The sequence below is a fragment of the Rutilus rutilus genome, assembly GCF_951802725.1.
Source record: "Rutilus rutilus genome assembly, chromosome: 24".
Taxonomy (NCBI): Eukaryota; Metazoa; Chordata; class Actinopteri; order Cypriniformes; family Leuciscidae; genus Rutilus; species Rutilus rutilus.
This window is the reverse complement of record NC_140228.1, coordinates 12,271,335-12,291,969: the sequence shown is the minus strand read 5'-3', so window position 1 is coordinate 12,291,969 and position 20,635 is coordinate 12,271,335. Positions and strand designations below refer to the sequence as shown.

The 20,635-nt window shown below is 36.8% G+C and overlaps 1 protein-coding gene across 4 annotated transcripts; it reads right to left on the bottom strand.

Annotated features, from left to right (window-relative positions):
• Window positions 1–7,288: 7,288 nt before the first annotated feature.
• On the bottom strand, window positions 7,289–20,244 carry hnf4g (hepatocyte nuclear factor 4, gamma). 4 transcript variants are annotated; one of them, XM_084398937.1, is made up of 10 exons: window positions 20,074–20,244; window positions 15,146–15,314; window positions 13,801–13,895; window positions 12,901–13,007; window positions 12,222–12,380; window positions 10,483–10,570; window positions 10,221–10,373; window positions 9,899–10,135; window positions 7,963–8,076; window positions 7,289–7,801 (listed from the first exon to the last, which is right to left on the bottom strand). In XM_084398937.1, exons 1-10 carry the CDS (start codon window positions 20,099–20,101, stop codon window positions 7,671–7,673), a joined length of 1,281 nt encoding a protein of 426 aa, XP_084255063.1. In that variant the 5' UTR covers window positions 20,102–20,244; the 3' UTR covers window positions 7,289–7,670. The 4 variants fall into 4 exon arrangements, with proteins under 4 accessions (XP_084255063.1, XP_084255061.1, XP_084255064.1 ...); XM_084398935.1 differs by lacking the exon at window positions 20,074–20,244 and adding an exon at window positions 17,837–18,104 and having other exon boundaries at window positions 7,295–7,801; XM_084398938.1 differs by having other exon boundaries at window positions 7,539–7,801; window positions 12,222–12,377.
• Between the last annotated feature and the right edge of the window lie 391 nt (window positions 20,245–20,635).

Below are 20,635 nucleotides of genomic sequence, written 5' to 3'. Positions count from 1 at the left end.
ATGGACCGGCCTTCACTACGAGGCCTTCGCTAGATGATGAGTGTCTCACACATGAGGGGTTATGGGAAGTTCACGTGAACGAATGAAGTCCATTTCCGAGGTGTGCGATGAGAGAGCAACACAACCGGTGTTTTCAATTTACAGCTTGGGCCAAAGAAACGTACATCTGCAGAAGAAAGACGAGGAAAAAAAGCCCCAAAAATGCTTCCCGCAGAGGTGGCCAGCACATAAGGTGAAGAATGTGGTGGGATTTCTCCAGAATGTGCCAAGATGAATTGTGGGATCGGGGTTGTGTTTTAAAAACATTAGTCAAATTATACGGCCAGGAACTTCAGCCGGTGAAACATCCGTACACATGTTGGGGCGCGGGGCCGTGAATTTGGAGATCTTGCTCGAGATGGGAACTTGCAAGCACCTCGGAACTCGAATTACCTCAGGCGTCCATGCAGCGAAGTCTAAAATAACCAGCATCACCTCATTATGTGTGGGTGGGCAGAATTATGACTGGTGGCAAATTAAGTTGTTACATCTGCGCCGTGTTGAAATATGGAGTGCAAATAGATGCGGCGAGGCAAAGTCGCAGAAGCGCTTGACTTTATCAGGAGACATGCTGGGCACCAATCTCTCTCTGCCAGGCAGGTCATTTACCTCCAGAGCACACTCGGCAGTATTGAAGCAGTCAGGACTATCTGTCCCAGACACATGCCTGACAGAACACCGTGCTGAATGCACAAATGCATTTAAAATGCAGCTTGCATTTTTTCCCCAGACACACGCATGCACGTGGTTTCTAAAGGGGTGAAATTCAGCATGTATCTGAATATTGTATTAGTCTGACTGTGTTGCAGCTCAATTTCAATGAACAGACTATAAAAGAAAAACACCTGATGATGAGGCAAGCATAGTCTCACAGATTGAAAAAGAGGTGTAAAGGAAAGTGGAGTGCTGAAGCAAATAATTGAATCAAAAATCATATTGTCATGATGGCGATACAACAGTCCTGATCTTGAATCTCCCTGCAGAATTCTCTACATTTTTCTATTTTCTTAGTGAAAAAAGCGTTTTTTTTGTTTTCTTTAACAAAAAAACTTTTTCAGTCATGTGGTCCAACTAACTTGGTAACAACTAACTTTTCTGCGGAAACACGCGGAAAAATAATAATAAAACAGGAAAGTAAAATCAAATAGTCTAGTGAAGTCATAAAGTCTATAATAGTCAAAAAGTTTAGTAAAATATCAGATAAGTTGACCTTTTTCTTACAACTTGCCAAAAATGCATTATATTTGTGGAAATTACATGTTACACTACCATTAAAAATTTGAGGGTTTTTTTATGAATAATTGTAGGATGCATTAAATTGGTTAAAAGTGAAAGTAAAGACTTTAAAATGTTTTTAAAAAATCTAGCCTATATTTCAAATAAAATCTGGGGGTTTTTTTAAATAAATGAAAGAATTCTGAAACACGACATCGGAATCGGCCGATAAAGGCTTAAAATATAACAATCTGCAGATATGAAAAAATGATGCCGATATGATAATGTGTTGATATGCGCCTGCAATAACTCAGGTGTGCAAGGAGTGCTTAGCGATAAGATGGCAGTGTGGTCATTCTTGAAGTAAATATTTGCATGTGTGGTTATTATATTTACAGAAGATTTGTGAATGCGAGCACAGAAGGACGCGTCCGTTGTGCGATACCCATCAACAGTAACTCTCTCAGTCACTCACAGCAGCAGCAGCCTCCTTCAGGCCCTAGTGCCCGGCCGGAAGAATGTTAGATTTATTTAGTGGAGGCGCTGTAATAGAAAATCTAAAGTAGTATACAAAAATAACTTGAAGTTACTTCCGTTTTTGAATAAATAAAGCAGTAATTGATGTCATAAATCACAATCATGACATAATTTTATCACAAATTGATAAACTGTATATCAAATGATCAAATGGATGATGAAAATGGCATAAATACATGCAAGGAGCTCTAAAATCATAGTAGAATTTTTATCTGAAGCTAAAGACAGCATCAACTGAAGACATGGCACCCACACTTCATGTGTTGACGACATCTACAAAATGTTAAATCCAACTTAAACTGCATCTGTCTAGGAAGGAACAAATGTGACTGACTTTATTTTTGTCATTTTCAGAGCTTTTAATACTCTTATTATGAAAAGAACTTTATTAACATTTATTTATCTTTAACAAGTAACGTTTTGGTAAGGAGACCTCTGAAAACAGAATGAAAAAAAAACTTTTTTTGGTCAAATGAAATGAAAAATAATTCATTTATAATTCTTGCACAGGAGAGACGGTGTTTCCAAACAAAGGGAAAAAAAAGTAATGTATATTGGTATCAGCCAAAATGAGTTGAAAAATATCGGCATATTGGATTTTGACAAAAATCTAATATCGTGCATCCCTAATAATAACAAGAAATGTTTCTTGAGCACCAAATCAGCACTTGAGAATGATTTCTGAAGGATCATGTGACACTAAAGACTGGCTACTAAAAATTATTATTTTTTATTTTTTTCATTACAGAAATAAATCACATTTGAGAAAAAAACACATTCAAATAGAAAAGTTATTTTAAATAATAATTGTTTCAGAAAATTACTGTTTTTACTGTATTTTAATAAAATAAATAAAGCATTGGTGAGCATTAGAGACTTTGTTCAAACAAAACCTTAAAACCCAAACATACCTTTTACAATACATAATGTACATTCAAGGTAAAGAGCAAACATTAGCTACTATTTAATTGAGGGTTTCACCATGACTGAACTGAAACTTTTCTTGGAAATGACATAAAACCTTTTTAAAACCATGTGAAACCAACATGAATAAAAAGAGCGCATTTCTGAGAACTTGGTGCTTAACGGTCAGTGACATAAGGGTCAACTATAAATCAAACAAACAAAACATAGGCTAACTGCTAAGTGCAGTAACCACATGAGTTAATGACACTATAAAGGCGATGAAAAGGAAATACAGAACACAATCTACGAGTAAGACCACGTCTCTGTTTGTTCCGGGAATCTCCTTGTTCACTAAGTAAATAATGAAGGGTGTATTATTCCGCATGGAATAATGCTAATAGAAATGTCCTCGTCAAATGTTGTCTATCAGAGATGTAATGAGAGTTGCATTATTCCAGCAGGGGTGGAAGCTAATGAACTTAAATTCATTTGCTATGACTATTCAAGGGAGAGAGAGAGGGGGGAAAAAAAACGCAAGGATGGCTATAATTTCAAGGTGTGCGGAACGATCGGCTATCCGTTTCCCTTATTTCCAGAAGACGCCTGTGGAGCAGTTTGCCACGGTGCCCCGCAGAGAGCAACACATCAGTCTAGACAGCAGGGAGTCATCATCATTTTCTTTTTGATTAACGACTCCACAACTAAATATGATAGAATACGATGGTAAGCACATTATTTCGAAATTAAATAACTCACAAAACTTTGGCTGCGTTTGAGTGTTGTCACTTAAGAGACAAGCATCAAGCAGAGAGTTTATTTTATAGTGTCAATTATTAATATAGGAGTGAGTTCCAGATAACAATGGCCACATTTCATTTGCCACGGCATTAAAATGAATTAGAAAAAGATAAACTCTAATTATTTTACTCATAAATTAGGCTTTGCTCCTTTGCAAGTACAGAGAAAGCCATTGTGCCTGTGTAATTAATTTCTTATACTATTTGTGTGTACATTTCATAATTATTCAAATTTCCGAAAGGGCTGAAACACTTCCTTCGGTGGAGAGAGTGATTTTCTACACTTGACTTCCTGTTATAATCAAGGTCTTTCTAACCTGATAACTGAAGGTTACGCCTCGGTGAATAATTCAGTAAGGCACGAAAAACTCTGGCAGCATGGAGAGCACTAATCTTATATAGTCACAGTAAAGGATATTAGGGAACAATTGGCAAAAGTGACACATCTAATAGAGAAAGATTACTCTGCGCTACATCAATTTGATTTGAATTGAATACATTTCACGAGCATTTTCAGCTGTGCCGCACGGACAAAACGGAAGAATGCAAGGTGTCAGAGGAGGCCAGGAACAGTCGGCTATTCTCAGACTAAAGCCCACATTTATGAAACTCCTCAAAGGGAGGGCGCTGCTCTGATGAGAGAAACTAGCATTTCAACCCTTTTTAAATGGCTTCACCACTTCCCTTTTCCAAAGCAATACTGCGGTTTAATCAGGATAGACATGCAGACGATGAAAAAGGGTGGGAATCATTCAGGATGTGAATGCGTTCCTTCAATGTTAGGAGCCACAGGGTTTCTACACCTTCGCCTGCTTTTCAGCAAAAAAATCCAGTTGATCTAGAGGGGAATTATGGGTAAAATGTGCAGCTGAATAATGATGGGGCGCAATCTTTACCCTTAATCTCTCATTGAGTGGCAAGCCGGTCCCCAGCCTGACAGACACCATTAATTTTAAACTGTACTTACATTACCAAGTGTATGTGTGTGGTGGGTTTTTTCTCTCTCCTTTGCCTGAACCTTGATCCTGAAAAGGGTGCGATGTCAGCCTAGCCTGAATTCAAGCCCACCACAGCTAATAGACCACCATTCATTCATTCCTTTTAAATGGAGAGCAAGAGTTAATACAAAAATTTTCCCTGATTGCACACAAAAAAGAACAAGCTATCAACAGATGCTTTTTAAAATAACCCAGCATGGAACACTTAAGCTAGGAGTCTTCACGGCAGCTGCAATTCTGATCCACGTTTGCATACGTTATAAAATAAAAGATCAAGTGAGCTTTGTGGAGATACTTACTAGAAATTCCTCACAATGAGAACCATCACTACAGCGGCTCTATTTACAACGCGCCTCTAATGACACCTAGTGGCCAGTGTTTGTCATTGAATTCATGGGAATCGGTAGATATCAATTAAGCACTGCCAACTAGGCTATGTATTCAAGTCGTACAATTCCTTTTTTCAAACTGTCATATGCAATGACTAATCAAAATGACTACATTATAAATCAATTAAAAGTATTACTAGCAAAATACAAAAAAATTAAGTTGCTACTTAGAAAACTGGAATGATTCTAATAGCTAGATATGTAAATACGTACAATGAATAAATAATAGTAAAACTGGAACCACAGATTCCCACAGGATTCATTTTTCCCCCCCAACAACTGAATAATTGGGATAGTGACTTGTAGCTGCAAAATACTAGTATATTATAAATATTGAATAGATCCATGTTACCAGTGGAATAATTTTTTTTTTTTTTAAACACTATTCTCTATTCGCTTTTTAATTCATCAATTCGAAATAAGGAATAATGAATACGTTTTAAAAGGGGTTGCTGTAGAAAAATTATTATATCAGTTCAGACATGTTTGTTTACTAACGTAGAAGAAAGTGTAAAAGCAAACATAGTAAACACCACGGCAGGATTCACAGCAAAAAGATTGACAGTAAAACACAGCTCACCTTCGCGGACTTTCCACAGTAAAGTCGAAGAAAGCTTCATTTTTGATAATCCCATCTTCTCATTACAATATTTATCCGACTATCTTTTAGTTTGTATATCACAAACGTATCAAATGCTAATCAAGAAACTTAACAGTTAGGCCTCAGCATCAGCCTCCACTTCCGGCGTGAAATGTAATGGGATATGCCAGCGCAGATAATAAGAATAAAACGTCTTTAATTTTTCATCAACTCCCAATTTTTATATTATGTGTTTACCTTTAAAAAAAAAAAAAAATTGTAATTGCTTTTGCGATTATTTGGCCAAGCTGTCTGATAGACGTCTGATGCCCCTCTGAGGCCCAGCCCATACCTGAGCAGCAAGAGGTCACCGTTTTTTGTTTTTGTTTTACTGAAGGAAAAAATAATGGGATTAAAAGCACAGAGATTTCAGTTGGAACCACTATCCTAAAACATTTTTCTAATATTTAAAATAAAGTAGTTAGGCTAAAAAAAAAAAAAGAAAAAAAAAAAAGAATCATGCCAAAATGAAAATTATAGCCTACATTAATCCCTCCCCAAATCTAAATTTGCCTCATAACAGATTAAAACAGTTTGAGATTTTGCACACACACACACACACACAAAGCAGGGGTTTAAGTGCAGCACTGGAATAGAAGCAGTCTGGAAGTGTCATTATGCAAACAAATGATGTTTCTACACAAGAAAAGGGAGGAAAATTCCTCCTTTTCAGCTTGCCGGCAATGTGGATTACAATCACTTTGAGTATCCTCGCTGTCATGAATGTCAAGGTGTAGTGTGTGAGAGTTTCCTTCACCACAAAGGTGAAGAACAGATATGCTTATTCCATCCACTCCACATTGCTCAGAGCAGGCTTACCGAGGCTTAATACCACACCGTCACACAAAGCTGAACGCCTCAGATGAGATGTGTGCCCTGAATACCAAGATAATGTTTTGTATACAAATAAGTGCATTCAGCCTTGTGCGCTTGTTCATTAAGGATCACTGGATGCTCAGCTTTCTCCCGTCAAGCTTGCCGTTTAACCCCACGCAAGCTGCCACTCTATTATGGAGTTGATTGGAGGGTTTGCATTGTTTATCTTAGCTTGCTCGGTCTCCATTTCCACTTCCTCCAAGCTCTCTTGCAGTATAATAGACAGCTACTATTGACGGCATCATCTGCCCCCAGGCCTTGTGCACTTACACCTAGTGATATCAGATTGCTTTCTGGAAAACCATCCAAACAGGGCGCACTCCAAAACTTATTACGGTTTCCCATGAATGCTGAGGTATTGACAACACGGACTTCACCTGCACCAAACGCTGTTGTTTAGATGCAGAAAATAGCCTGATTTGATGTGTTTTCGAATGAGCATTCGTTTCTTGCTCTTTCTCTGTCTGTCTCTCTTTCTGAGGCAATGAGGTGACAGAGATTCATGATATGTCAGAGAGCATACCTGGCTCAGATGAGATGTTATGATCATCTGCTTTCTTGTCTCAGCTTCATCGTTTTGTTATAATTGTATAGGTTCCACGTATATCTCACTGTGGCTTTTCACTCTCAGGGTTTGCTTCAGAAAAATGACAAAAGTTGCAAATTGGGACGTATAAGTATAACATGTCCCAGCTACCTCTTTTTTTCTTTTTTTTTAATGCTTTTAATGCTTACAGCTGCCCTGTAATGCAAGGTCCATTACCATTTTTCAGAATGTATATTAGAATATATGTTTGCACATATAGAGTGTATAGTATATTGATACTTTCCCAAAAGTAGCTCTTTGCAGCATGAGCTATTTACTAATTAATCCATAAATAAAAAACAACTCAGACCCAAAGTGTATTTATTTATTGTTAAAGGGCAAAAATTTACATTTCTTGAGTGTTGCATAGTATAATTTTTTTAATAAATTAAATCTCGACTTTTTAATAGTACAAAAACTGACAATAATTTGTTATTAATAAACGAATATTGTGTACATTGACTAGTTTTCCAGCGGTAGGCTGATAAGGAGAAACCAGGTCTGCCAACAATAAATCTTTCCAATGTAATTATTTCAAATTGTGGTGGTCCAATTTGACAATACATTTGGAATGTGTTTGTAAGGTTCTCTTTGGATCAGTTAAACATGTTGCGCTGGAGGAGGGGAAGGGTGTAACTCACACAATTTACACATACAAACACACAGGGCCTGCGCTAGAGAGGAGGCTCATAGAGGCTCAGGAGAGAGTCTGTTTGCCATGGCCTGTGGCGTTAGCAGGAGAGCCGGGCTGTCGGGGGGCTTGTAGGCCTCCTGGTTCTGTACTGAATTGGGAGATGGAATAGGGGTATCTGGGGATGCTGAAAAAAACAAACAGAAAAGCTATAAAACACACTTAAAGTAGTCAAATTCAAATATAAAAATAATATCAAGTAAAATAACACTGTTTCACTAATGTATGATGTCTGGTCACTGACACTGACTATATTTATGAAAGGATAAATAAAAGAACAATGTTTACCCATCTGCTGTGAGTGTGCAGGTCCTGGTATGGAGCTAATGACTATAGTCTGTCCTGTTAATGGAACCTGAGGGTGACCATTGTGATACAAGTGAGGTTGTTCTGTGGTTAAACCTGCAAAAATAAATTTGATTATTGAGTTAATATATAAGAAACAGTGTTCAAAAGTAAGTAAGCCTACAAAAATGTCAAGTTTAGCACATTCATCTGTGCCTGTTGCATCACATCCATAAGTAAAGAAAAGAAGGTATGGCTATATGGTGGCAGATATGCTACAGTACTTCCAACTTTTAATCACAGATGGTGACAGAGATACCAAAGTTACATAATGAACATTTGAAGTAATATCGGCCCTGTCCCAAATGGAACCCTAAGCCCTCACAATCTTCCTCCGTATCCACACTTTCGTGACATAATGTCGGGAAGAAGTCTGCTGTGGAGCTGACAACACCAATGATATCTGACAACAACTGTCTTATAAATTTTGTTTCTAAACGCTCAAATCATGAAAAAAAATATATATATATAATTTAGGCTGGACCAGCCAATGCGCATGTGCAGTCATAAGCGCGCATCTCAGAACACTGACTGTTCTCCTAAAGGCAGCAGCAGTGATGCAATGACTTTTCTAATTAGCGATTGGCTCTTTTGTTTTGAAGGCGGGACTTATTCTGCTATATGTCGCACTTTCATGAGTGCACAGTCTAAAGTCTTTGGTAATATTACACCAGCATGACATTTTTATTTCAATTCATATTTCAATTTCACTTTATGGTAACACTTTATTTTGATGATCCCCGTTCTGTTGACTAAAAGCAACTTTGCAACTTCATGTCAACTTACTTTCATTAGTGTATTAGTAGACTGTCTGCTTAATATCTGCTAACTCTTTATTGTGATGGTCCTCCAACAGACATACTGACTATAAGTAACTTTGCAAGTATGTCAACTTATTTTAACCCTAACTCTACCAGTCTACTAATACTCCAATGAGAGTTAGTAGACATGCAGGTAAAACGTTGCTTATAGTCAACGGAATGTGTTAAAGGGACCATCAAAATAAAGTGAAATTATTTACTGTTGGAACTTCTTCCAAAAATGGTCTCGCATCCCACAGCATACACTGTCCCGCATCAATACACATCAATACAATACATTACAGTACTATAAACACCACTTGAAACAAATGACAATTCATAAATACATAAGTACATAACTGGCTGCAATGCAACAAATTAATCTTTTCTATTTTTTCCTGAACCCTGAGGCCTACCTAGACCCCCAAAATGTAGGACGGGACTTGATTTTGTTCCTTTTGGAATTGGATTGCGGGATCGTTGTTGTTTGCCATTGCTGCGATCTCATGTGAGCGACAGGGCGAATGAATTTTTCAAAAATAATGATGTGCATGAATAAACCATTTATAATGAATATTATCAAGTCACCAGAGAGTAGTCTGTCATTTACACGGGAAAGATTCAGATATTTTGATGACATTTTTTTTTAGAAAATGAAACTTGAAGCCATATGCATGGATCTCAATAAGATCAATAACAATTAGAAAATAGCTATGGCGAATCAACATGATTTGACGTAGCATTCATGTCCGTAGCATAAAGTGTCAAAATGTTATACTTGATGGTAAATGTTTGATCAGATCCATAATGCTAATTATGAGCAATAATAATAGTAATGTTTCCTTTAGCTAGTCTACCATAATCAAATGAAGCCGCTCCAGAAGTAATGTCTTAATATTGTATACAGCACATACATTATTATGCCTCATTTTGCAGTGTAATATGCGGTATTATAAGAGAAAGATCAAGCACACTTGTTTCAGAATAAAGTACCTGCTTTCACCTAATTTAAAAAATGATCATGAAGCATTTTTCCGCTTCAAAAGCCCATGCAATTGAATGCTTCACCTCATACTCACCCCCAAGAAGCATCTCCTGCAGCAGGTTATCTATCTTGGCAAGACCAAAAAGCTTGATAAACTGTAGCTGCTCAATCATCTGCCAGGTGATGCTTTGCAGAGTAGGAAGCAGCAGCAAAAGCTCCCCGAATCGCCCACGCGAGTCATACTGCCGGTCATTAATGTAGTCTTCCAGACTCATTTGAACCTGACAGCGCATCGCCTTGATCTTAGAGGGGTCTCTTAAGCTTTTGGCATCTAGAAGAAAATTTGTAACATGTATGGCTGTGTTTTAAGATAGATATTAAGCGTTAAATTAATGTTCTGTTTTATTTGCATATACCTGGATCAAAGAACACAATGGCCTTTAGAGCTGCATATTCATTGTCATCAATTTGGATGTCCTGGAAGGGTAATACCAGTTCATCCAAGACTCGGTTAGATACGCGACCTATTTCCGGCTCAGGGCAGTTTCGATGGACAACACAGCTATTACCTGCAAGGAAAATAATAAACAAAAGATCCACTCGAGTTAGTGTGTGTGTGTGTGTGTGTCTATCTACAATTATGTTGAAAGGTGAAAATGACTGTCTATTAGAAGTTACCTAGAAGCAAGAGGTCTTTGTATGGCATTGACCTTTTAGCCACACCCAGCAGAAGGTGCTCCCCAGCATGAGCACGTAATAAACTAACCTGTAAAAAAAAATGTAGGCCTGGTTTAACAGTTTTCTGGAAACCTACTAAACCACAATGAAATGTATTGAACATATGTTATACTATAAGGAAATGGAAAAAAGGAAAAAAAAAACACACACACACACACATACACTACTGTTCAAAAATGTTTGGTCAGTATGACTTGAGTTGAGCTTTTGAAAGGAGTCTCTTATGCTGAGCAAGGCTGCATTTATTTGATCAAAAATACAGTAAAAACAGTAATATTGTGATTTTCTTTCTATTTTAATATATTTTCATCAGCAATTACTCCAGTATTCAATATCACATGATCCATCCGAAATCATTCTAATATGCTTAAGAAACATTTCTTATTGTTATCAATGTTGAAAACAGCTTTGCTGCTTAATATTGTTTTGGAAACTGTGATATCTTTTTTTCAGAATTATTTGAAGTATAGGAGGTTCAGAAGAACAGCATTTCATTTAAATTTTACAATTACATTTTTTGGTGAACTATCCCTTTAAATAGAAATCTTTTCGAATATTATAAATGTCTTTAATCATTATATATAGTATATATAAAAATGTATTTTTGAATGGACTTGATTTTTAGAAACAAATAATAATAATAATAATAATTCGTTACATTTATATAGCGCTTTTCTAGGTACTCAAAGCGATTTACAAGGAAGGGGGAATCTCCTCAACCACCACCAATGTGCAGCATCCACCTGGATGATGCGACGGCAGCCATATTGCGCCAGAACGCCCACCACACACCAGCTTACTGGTGGAGAGGAGACAGTGATGAAGCCAATCAGTATATGGGGATGATTAGGAGGCCATGATGGACAGAGGCCAAGGGGCAAATTTGGCCAGGATGTCAGGGTTACATCCCTACTCTTTTTCGATTTTTAATGACCACAGAGAGTCAGGACCTCGGTTTAACGTCTCATCCGAAGGACGGTGCTCTTTGACAGTATAGTGTCCCGATCACTACACTGGGGCGTTAGGTCCCACACAGACCACAGGGTGAGCACCCCCTGCTGGCCTCACTAACACCTCTTCCAGCAGCAACCTAGTTTTTCTCAGGAGGTCTCCCATCCAGGTACTAACCAGGCTCAGCCCTGCTTAGCTTCAGTGGGCAAACAGTCTTGGGCTACAGGGTGATATGACTGCTGGCATTGATAGTGACAAATAGTGTAATTTTTATCTCTACCAGCAGAGGGCTAACTGGGCAATCCTAAGCAGCCAAACATTTGCCATCTTGCCTACTACTACTAGTTGACTGCAGGTGACAAAATGCTAAATGAGTCATTCATTTTGGTCCAGAAGAGAAATGCATTAAAAACAGCTAAAAATTATTTAGTCATTTTTTAGGAGTACACTACCATACAGTAGACCTCAAAGCTAATACACATGAACTAAATGCCATTTTTATCCTTTAAGCTCATAGTTAAACACCGGAAGGTTCTGCATGTTCAATAAGAATAAATGCAAGGGGGGGAAATCCGAAATTTAGAGCAACACAGACAGCATGCTAAATGGAGGCTAAACCAAGTCAGCCATGAGAATAGCAAATATTGAGCTTCGGTGAACGGCCCTGCAATTTAACCCAAGGGCCTCCCCAATTAGCACAGCCAGTGTTGCTTTCCAACGGCCATTACCTGGTCATCAAGTGGCAATTCGCCGAAGGCTGGGATGTACTTAGCCCACTCTACCAGAACAAGCAGCTGTTGCTTCATAGATTCACAGACGTCACTGATAGTGGCAGATTTTTTCTCTGAAACATCAGCAGGGTCCATTGGGCTGGCAGCGTTGATCTGCTGAGAGACAGAAGAGAGAAGAACCGAATTTACAGTGTCCTCTGAAAACTGCTTTCGCACAGGCTGTTGCCTCTCTCGGGGTAAATTCACACAGGTACTCATGCAAATAATTAGAAATGTTGATGACACTCACTGACTGATGCTCAAAGAAAGCAACGCTCATGCAAATTACAGTTGTTATTTATCTCTCTTTGTTATTATTAACTACTGAGCAGAACTTCATCAGGGTTCCTGTGATGAAACCTCTCTTCCTTCTTTAATCAGCCCTGTCGCTGGTTAATTTTTGTCTTTGGTGACTATTTATCTCTAGCAGAATGCATTAAACCCATACACCTTTGCTATAATTGACAATCATGCCAATGATTTATAGCTCAAAAGCAATAAATGTTACTGCCGCAGATACGGTAATATGCATGTTTTTCATTTTCCGTGTCTCTGCCCTTTTCTACTGATATTCTTTCTCTTTCTTTTTGTGTGTGTGCGTGTGAGCGTTTCGATTAACCTTGATAGGACAGTTTACCTGCTGCGAGAGAGCTTCAGCATGAGCGAGGGCTGTGATTGGCGGCAGATCATGTGAGTCCTGCATGTTCCTCCTAGAGCTGATACGGTCCCGCTCATTCTGCACAGCTTAAAACAAGCACAAACAATTTTGCTGATTAGTGAGCTAATAACAGTTAGGAGTTATTACTGATTAGCCAAGATGATGGGTGTGTTTCTCACGCTTATTTGCAGAAAATCACACTGCCAAGAAATAACACACACGAACAGCCAAGAAATAAGGGGTTCACTGGCAAAATAAATAATTCCTTCTAATGTATTTTAATGTCATTAAACGTATAAAGAGTCAAAAATGACCTTTTTGCCACACCTGTTGTGGTTTGCCACATAATGATGAATGAATTGGGAAAATTTGACAGCCATAAATATTTCCTACTGGCCATGTTACTGTATTTTGCATTACTTTACTCTATGCAAACATAATTATTTTGATGTTTTTTTGGATACTTTGTTTAAACTGCCAAATAGCAGCTGAAAATAAATATACTGTCCGTACAAAAAATGAAGAAATTCCTTCTCAGAAGAAATGAGAAACGATGGTGAGCAAATTTAAAAAGAATGCATGACTGTCGTACGAAACCCTGCATAAGCTAGAGGTAAAACTTTAACTGACCACAGTCCTGAACAACGTGTACACACGGAAAGTGAGGTGGAGAGCACATGATCGCCCATCATAAAAGTCTAAGCCAAGGTTATACATCCAATAAACTAAACATCCTTGTGTAATCAGGGCAAGTTTTATGGCATCATCTATTTTACTCACTTGAGTTCCCTCTTCCTTGTTACACCATGAGATGTCTGTTCAAGACTGTGGGAAATGGGAGCATTTGTGGGAAAAATTGCATGCATATAAAATGTTTACCTTCTTTCTTCATTCCAGCTCGAAAGCATTTGTGAAGTCTGCAGAAACGGCACTGGTTCCGTTTATCTTTATCAACAACACATTGACGATTAAACCTGCCCAAAAGAAGTAGAATTTTTTTTTTCAGAAGAGCAAACACCATACTTTGTAAACACCTTGTTAACATAAATTAGATGTATATATGATGTATATAAAAAATAGTCTTGGTGCGGTTTGGTCAATTATTTGTAATTAGAACTGGGAACTGTAAGGAATTTAATGAATGTGGTTCTGATTCCAATTTCTGAAAAAAGTCATTCCTTAACGACTCTCTTTTCATTTTTGATATAGACATGACAGAAGTGACAACTTATGGTTCAGTGAATTGGTGTAATTCAGGACTGATTCGTGAGTCCATTGAACCAACTCATAAGGGGCACTCAGTTGTGAATCAGGTTATACTGTTATAATAGTATATACGCTTTATAATAGTAAAACAGTAGTTCCAATTAGTGCCCATTAATGCATTAACTAACAATAGCTAAAAAATAAGGTTACACTTTATTTTAAGGTGACATGGTTACATTGTACTTACTTAAATAAGTACTGAGTGTATTAATTAACTACATGTACTTACTATAGAGCAATGGTTAGTGTTAGGGTTTGGTTTAGGGTTAGTTACTTGTAATTATGCATAATTTACTGTTATTACTATAGTAAGTACATGTAGCAACGTGTAACTACGTCACCTTAAAATAAAGTGTTACCAAAAATAATCCAAACGTTTGTTACAGTAATTATTAACCTTTGTGAGGTCATAAAAATACAACTGTTCATTGTTAGTTCACGTTAGCTCAGGTTCATTAAAGAATATACAACATCTGATATTAATAATGCATTAGTAAATGCTGAAATTAACTGAGATTAACAAATGCTTCAGAGGTAGACCTATTTTCATTGTTAGCAACTAATGTTAACAAATGGAACCTTATTGTAAAGCGTTAACCATGTTTTGTTATGTTCGCGGTAACCATTTACGCAACAGAATGTCATTAAAAACTGTTTTCTTAAAAATTATTTCATTTCTAAAAAATCATCTCTCGATTCCCATCTCATAAAGTTATTGTAAACGAAACTGCTTTAAAATGCTTAAACTCAAAAAACAAGATTGAAATAAGTTTAAGTACTAAAATTAGTCAAACTGAAAAAAAAAAAAATTATGTATAGTAGGCTATATATATATATAGTAATATAATATATAGTATATAATATATTATATAATATAATATATATAACATATAGTATATAGTATGTAATACTAAAATAACACTGATTTTCAATACACAATATTTATTTTACAGTGTACCTGCAGGAGTAGACATGATTCTTCCTGATGCTCCGGCGGAAGAAGCCTTTGCAGCCATCACAGCTAGACGCGCCATAATGTTTACCTGTGGCTTTGTCGCCACAGATTGCGCAGTTGGAGCTCACGCCATTTTCTCCTTGACTGATGCTGGGTTCTGTCGGCATGTTTTCTGTGAACAACAACACAAACAGTCAGGATTGAGATCATCACAAAACTGTTATTGCCACCTGAACACTTTGGTTTGAGTAGCAAAAACTGTTCATTCAGTCAAGTGAGGGCTCAATGATTCACTTGGGTGGCTTTTAGATCTCTTAAAGTAGAGAATCATGTCTGTTGTACATCCAGAACACTAAATACAGGAGATCTACTGCTGCTAAGCTTCTAGATGCTAAGCTAGGCATGCTAATTCAAGCTAGACTAACAAACACAGAGCCTAGTGAGTCTCATAAAGCTACAGCACAACACATCTATCAAATCTCAGCCTTTTTACTCGGTCTCTCGATCATAACTACTAATGAGGGGAATAAGGAAGAGTTCTGCATAAGTGAACAAAGGATGCTCATCCTAAAAGACCTTCTAATGCAACAGAGAGTGGCACCCTTCTGTTCATATAGACAAGGATGAGAAATCAATCATTCCTTTGTGCATCCAAAATCATAACATTTCAACAAAAGAAATGCAGCAGGGGACTTTAGCCTTTTATGCGCTGAGACTGATTGGAGCCTCCCGCTGTTGTAGGACAGACTTAATTAGGATTAGCCTCTGTTTTATAGCATAGACAGACACTCAATGGAGATTGACATCTCATGGATAAATGTTAATGTGGGTTGAAAGCAATCTCTTCTGATTTAGTTGATTCCCAAAGTGATTCCTTCTCATTTCAGAATAAAACATCATTTGAATGCAAAGGGCACGTGTGGTCTCGGAGAGAGGAAATTTCTTCCTGTCGGCTGTTTGAAGTATTTAGTTTCAGAGTAAGGTGTTGCAGAACTTAAAATGAAACAATGAGAAATGGGTTGGAAAACTATTTCACTGCATTCACGGCTTTATGGGCTTAATTAAAGAGACAGATTACCCAAAAATGAAGATTCTGTCATCATTTACTCTCCCTCGTGTTGGTCCAAACCTACATGACTTGCTTTCTTCTGCAGAACACAAAAGAAGATATTTTGAAGAATATTGGGAGCCAAACATTTTTGGTGACCATTGACTTCCATAATATGGATTTAAAGAGATTCATACAGTTTTGGAACGATATGAGAGTGAGTAAACGATGACAGAATTTTTTTTAAATTACCCATTTAAACACAGGATTATTAAAAAAAAGCTGCAAGAAGCCCAGATGTATACAAATTAGCTGAATGCGACAAACAATCCATCTCAAACTCTTTCCTACAATGTATTAAATGTATACTTTGCATGAAAACATCAACTCAAAATGTGAGTTTTGTTTCTTTGCGCAATTTAAATAACACAAAGCAACACAATGCTTAGTTTCACTATGTGAAATCTATTTAAATTTGTAAAACATTAGTTTATCTATTTAATAATTTTTATTCTTTAGTCAAGTTGCAGTTCCCAGCATGCTTTGCATGGGAGAGGACTGGTTGAGAATGATTCAGTAGGGTAAAAAAATATATTTTTTGATTTTATACAATCAGTTAATGTAGATGTAATGTAGATGTAAAAGCATTTATCTGCAACAGATTCAGTCAAGTTAGTATGACAGATCTATGTGTACTGATTGGTTTAATTTTAGGAATTATGTTAATTATTTGTCTAGCTGTCCATCAGAGAGTGTGTGTTTGCCTTTAAATAGTTTCTATTCCAGTTATTTTACAACCTTTCTCTATCTCTGTGTTTAGATGTACTGTAAAGAACTGTAAAGATAACTGGGAAATCTCTTCAGCAATTTTATTCCAGCATTAGGTTAATGGAGAACCGAACTGGATAAATCACATCAGATTGTGATGACGAAGTGGCTAAAGATATGAACCATGGATAACCAAAGGGGCCTAGGTTTAAAAGTGGCAACATTGCACCCTTGACAAAGAAATTTGTCCCATCAATAAATGTTCTTTTAATTTTTAAATAAAAGTACAAAATAAGATCATGGGACAAACAACCTTTCACGGAACAACTTAAGGCTGAGTAAATGATGACAGATTTTTCTTTTTCTTTTTTTTGGCCGAACTATCCCTTTAACATTGAAGTTGTAAAAAAATATACTAAACTTACACTTAAATACAGAATATCCCGTTTTGTCTTTTTTTCCCCAACCTATCAACCCACGGAGAACCCTGTCTCTAATCCTGAGACTCAGAACTCTTTTCTCAGGATTTGAGTGAAACCCTCTGTTGAATTTTAAACTGAATGGAAAGACTTTCAAAATAGTTAGCAAATAGTTATCTCCTTTAGGAGGTAAATGATTCTGCTGGGACAAATCATTCCAGACAGTTCAGACAGCTATTAAACCAGCCATGACATGGCGCCTGTCCCCTCCAGTCATACCAAGCCAAATTAACACCCACCTCAGTTAGAATTGACATTAATTCAGTTAACAGTTCAGTAACAGCATTATAGCAAACACCAAATTGGACCAGAATGATCATACTAGTCCAAGCAGCATCAACCTCATCTGCTTCAAAAGTACTTAAAAACTTATTTTTGGATAAAATGCACAGCACTCACCACCACAATAAAGCACCTCTGCATTCTCAAAGCCCAGTGTGCTATAGGTCGGGTCTAGGCCCTCGCAGTAATTGGCTACATCCATGTCCAACAAGGATTTAGGGAGAGGACTTGGTGAAAACTTCATCCCTTCCTTGCTCCAGTATCTCTACTTAAAGTCGTCCTGGGACAGTGTCTCTAGGAGAGAGCAGCCTTAGGTTGACCATCTCCTCAGAATGCTGATTTGTCATCTTCTAAGACAAGGGAGGAGCCTTGGCCAAGACTCCTCACCTCCTTGCACAGAACTTATCTTCTCCCCCTTATCCTATACTTATCAGAAGGATGAAGAGATAATAGTTTTCCCCATTTGTTCCAGAGTAAAACCAGAGGTTTTATTGGTGCAGCCCAAACAACAGGCCCTGTTCCCAGGCAAAATAACAGTCTTACAAAGTAATGCAACATCCCTTAACCAAAATACGGCAAAGACTGCAGGACAATAAATGTATAAATGCACATTAGGAGAACTAGGAGCTTCCTTTTGTAAACGAGATGTTGTAAATCGATGGGGTTTTCTCAGCTTGAAGTTGCATAACTGTTATGCTTATTATACGTTAATGCTTAATAAATGTACACAATATTTAATAAACTAGATATCTCAGTTACAGCAGCTCTGTTGTGATTATATGATTATTATAGATATAATTTACATTTATCTGACTCAAATTCTGTTTTGCATGTTATTTAAACTAGACTAAGAGAACTTTTAAACTTTTCTTAAATGGATAGTTCACACAAAAATGAAAATGCTGTCATCATTTACTCACCCTCGTGCCCTTCCAAAAACACAAAAGAAGATATATTTTGGGGGAAAAAAGTATTTATTTGTACAATGAAAGTCAATGGGGTCCAATGTTATTTTGAACCGCACTGGTTTTCAAAATATCTAATTTTGTGTTATGCGGAAGAACGAAGCGTATACAGGTTTGGAAAGAAATGGCAGCCGTTTGTAGGCAAACTGTCTGTTTACCTGACAAAAAAAACAACCCTTTCTGACAAAATTAGAATAAAACATCACACAAAAAAAAAGACATCAGTGCAGCACGACAGCCCTGTACAATGCATGTGCAAAGCCATGAAGGAAACCAAACAAGTGTCTCTGGTCAAAATATAGTTTTAAAAACATTCAACTTCAATGAAATACTTTGCCATTTGGTTTCCCAACCAGTTTGTTTAATTTTAGAATATCTATAAGTGTGAGAACTGTGTTTTTCTGGAGACTAAACTTCCTTACTTTACTAAAATCTTAAATCTACTATAGAAAGTCAAACAGAATAGCACCATTACTGTACAAACAAAAACAGAAAGACAACAAAATATGAAATAAATCAGACTTTAAATATTTGACATTAGATTCAGTAAGCACATGGATACTCTGAAGAAACACTGCACAGGTTACATTTTAACTTCAACAAACATTGTTTAAATGAGGAAGTGCTCAAATGTTCACGTGATAAGAGTTTTGCTATGAGGGCATCTATTTCATGCCCTCTATTTTCAATACATTGCATTACACACTAACAAATCCAATGCAGAGAGACGAATACTTTACTTAAAATCATACTGCAATGTACTCTACATTAGTTGATCTATGATACAATTTCAAAAGAAAAATAAATTCAAGGTCAAACTAGAACTGTTTAGAAGTAAAATATCACCCCAGGACTCGCAGTATCCAGGTTGGCTACGTTCAGTTTTGTATTTAAAAAGCCTACTTATAATAAATATATTACGTTTAATACATTTTTACGTGTAATAATAGCAGTACGGCATATTTGAATGAAAAATGCAAAGTAATTATTTACAAAGCAAAGATAACTGAGAGAACGTAAATGTGCTTATTGAATGAGCGTAGCATATTTAAACCTTTTTTATTGACTAGATTTTTTTTAAATAAAAAAATAGTAATAATTACGAAAGATATTTGTAAATATAACCACTGCTTATTTGTGCTCACAAATTAAAATCCTTTACATTTTTGTCAACAAGAAAAAATAAAAAAGACACGAACGTCGACGTCACAGCCTGACTGTTCAAACCGAGCGATACTTTGTAGGTTAGTAGCATAGAGGGGTTAGTAGTAAGGACCTCTTTAAATTCCAACATTCTCAGGTAAAATATAGAAACAAACGGTTTAACTGATTATTTTTTCTTTAACCCCCACAATTCAATGACCGCAACTCAAAACTATCAGGTCTTACCTTCTCCACGTCCAACTACGATTTGCATTAATCCACCAAAACCCAAACCAACATGGGTCAAACTTTTATGCTACTAAATATGATGTTTCGATGTTGGCAAATTCGAGTAACATGAAGTGTTTAACATGTCATTGGATAATACTTTTGGTGGTGTTGGGGGAGCCTCTCATTAGATCGATTTACTAAACAAACTGAAAGTTGGGTGGAGATGTTAAACAGTAACTAGCCCCAATAAAACAGAAGACATGAATCGTGTTGCCTGTGCGTGGGTTCACGACGTCAAGAACACGGACATACAGTATGTAGGCTACGAAGCCTGTATATAAGTAGAAGAATTTGAATTTAGCCTTTAATGTTTAGCCTAATACGAATACATATCCTATGTAACAGAGATTTTTATATTTTGAATCAAATACATTTAAAAAAAAAAAGAAGCTTGCTTATAAACAATTTGGCTAATAGCCGAAATCATTGTTTTACAGAATTATAATTTTACCTTTCAACTAGCCAACCTCCGAATGGGTCTTTGACGTTCTCCAAGTTTACCAGAAGAGGGCGCCAA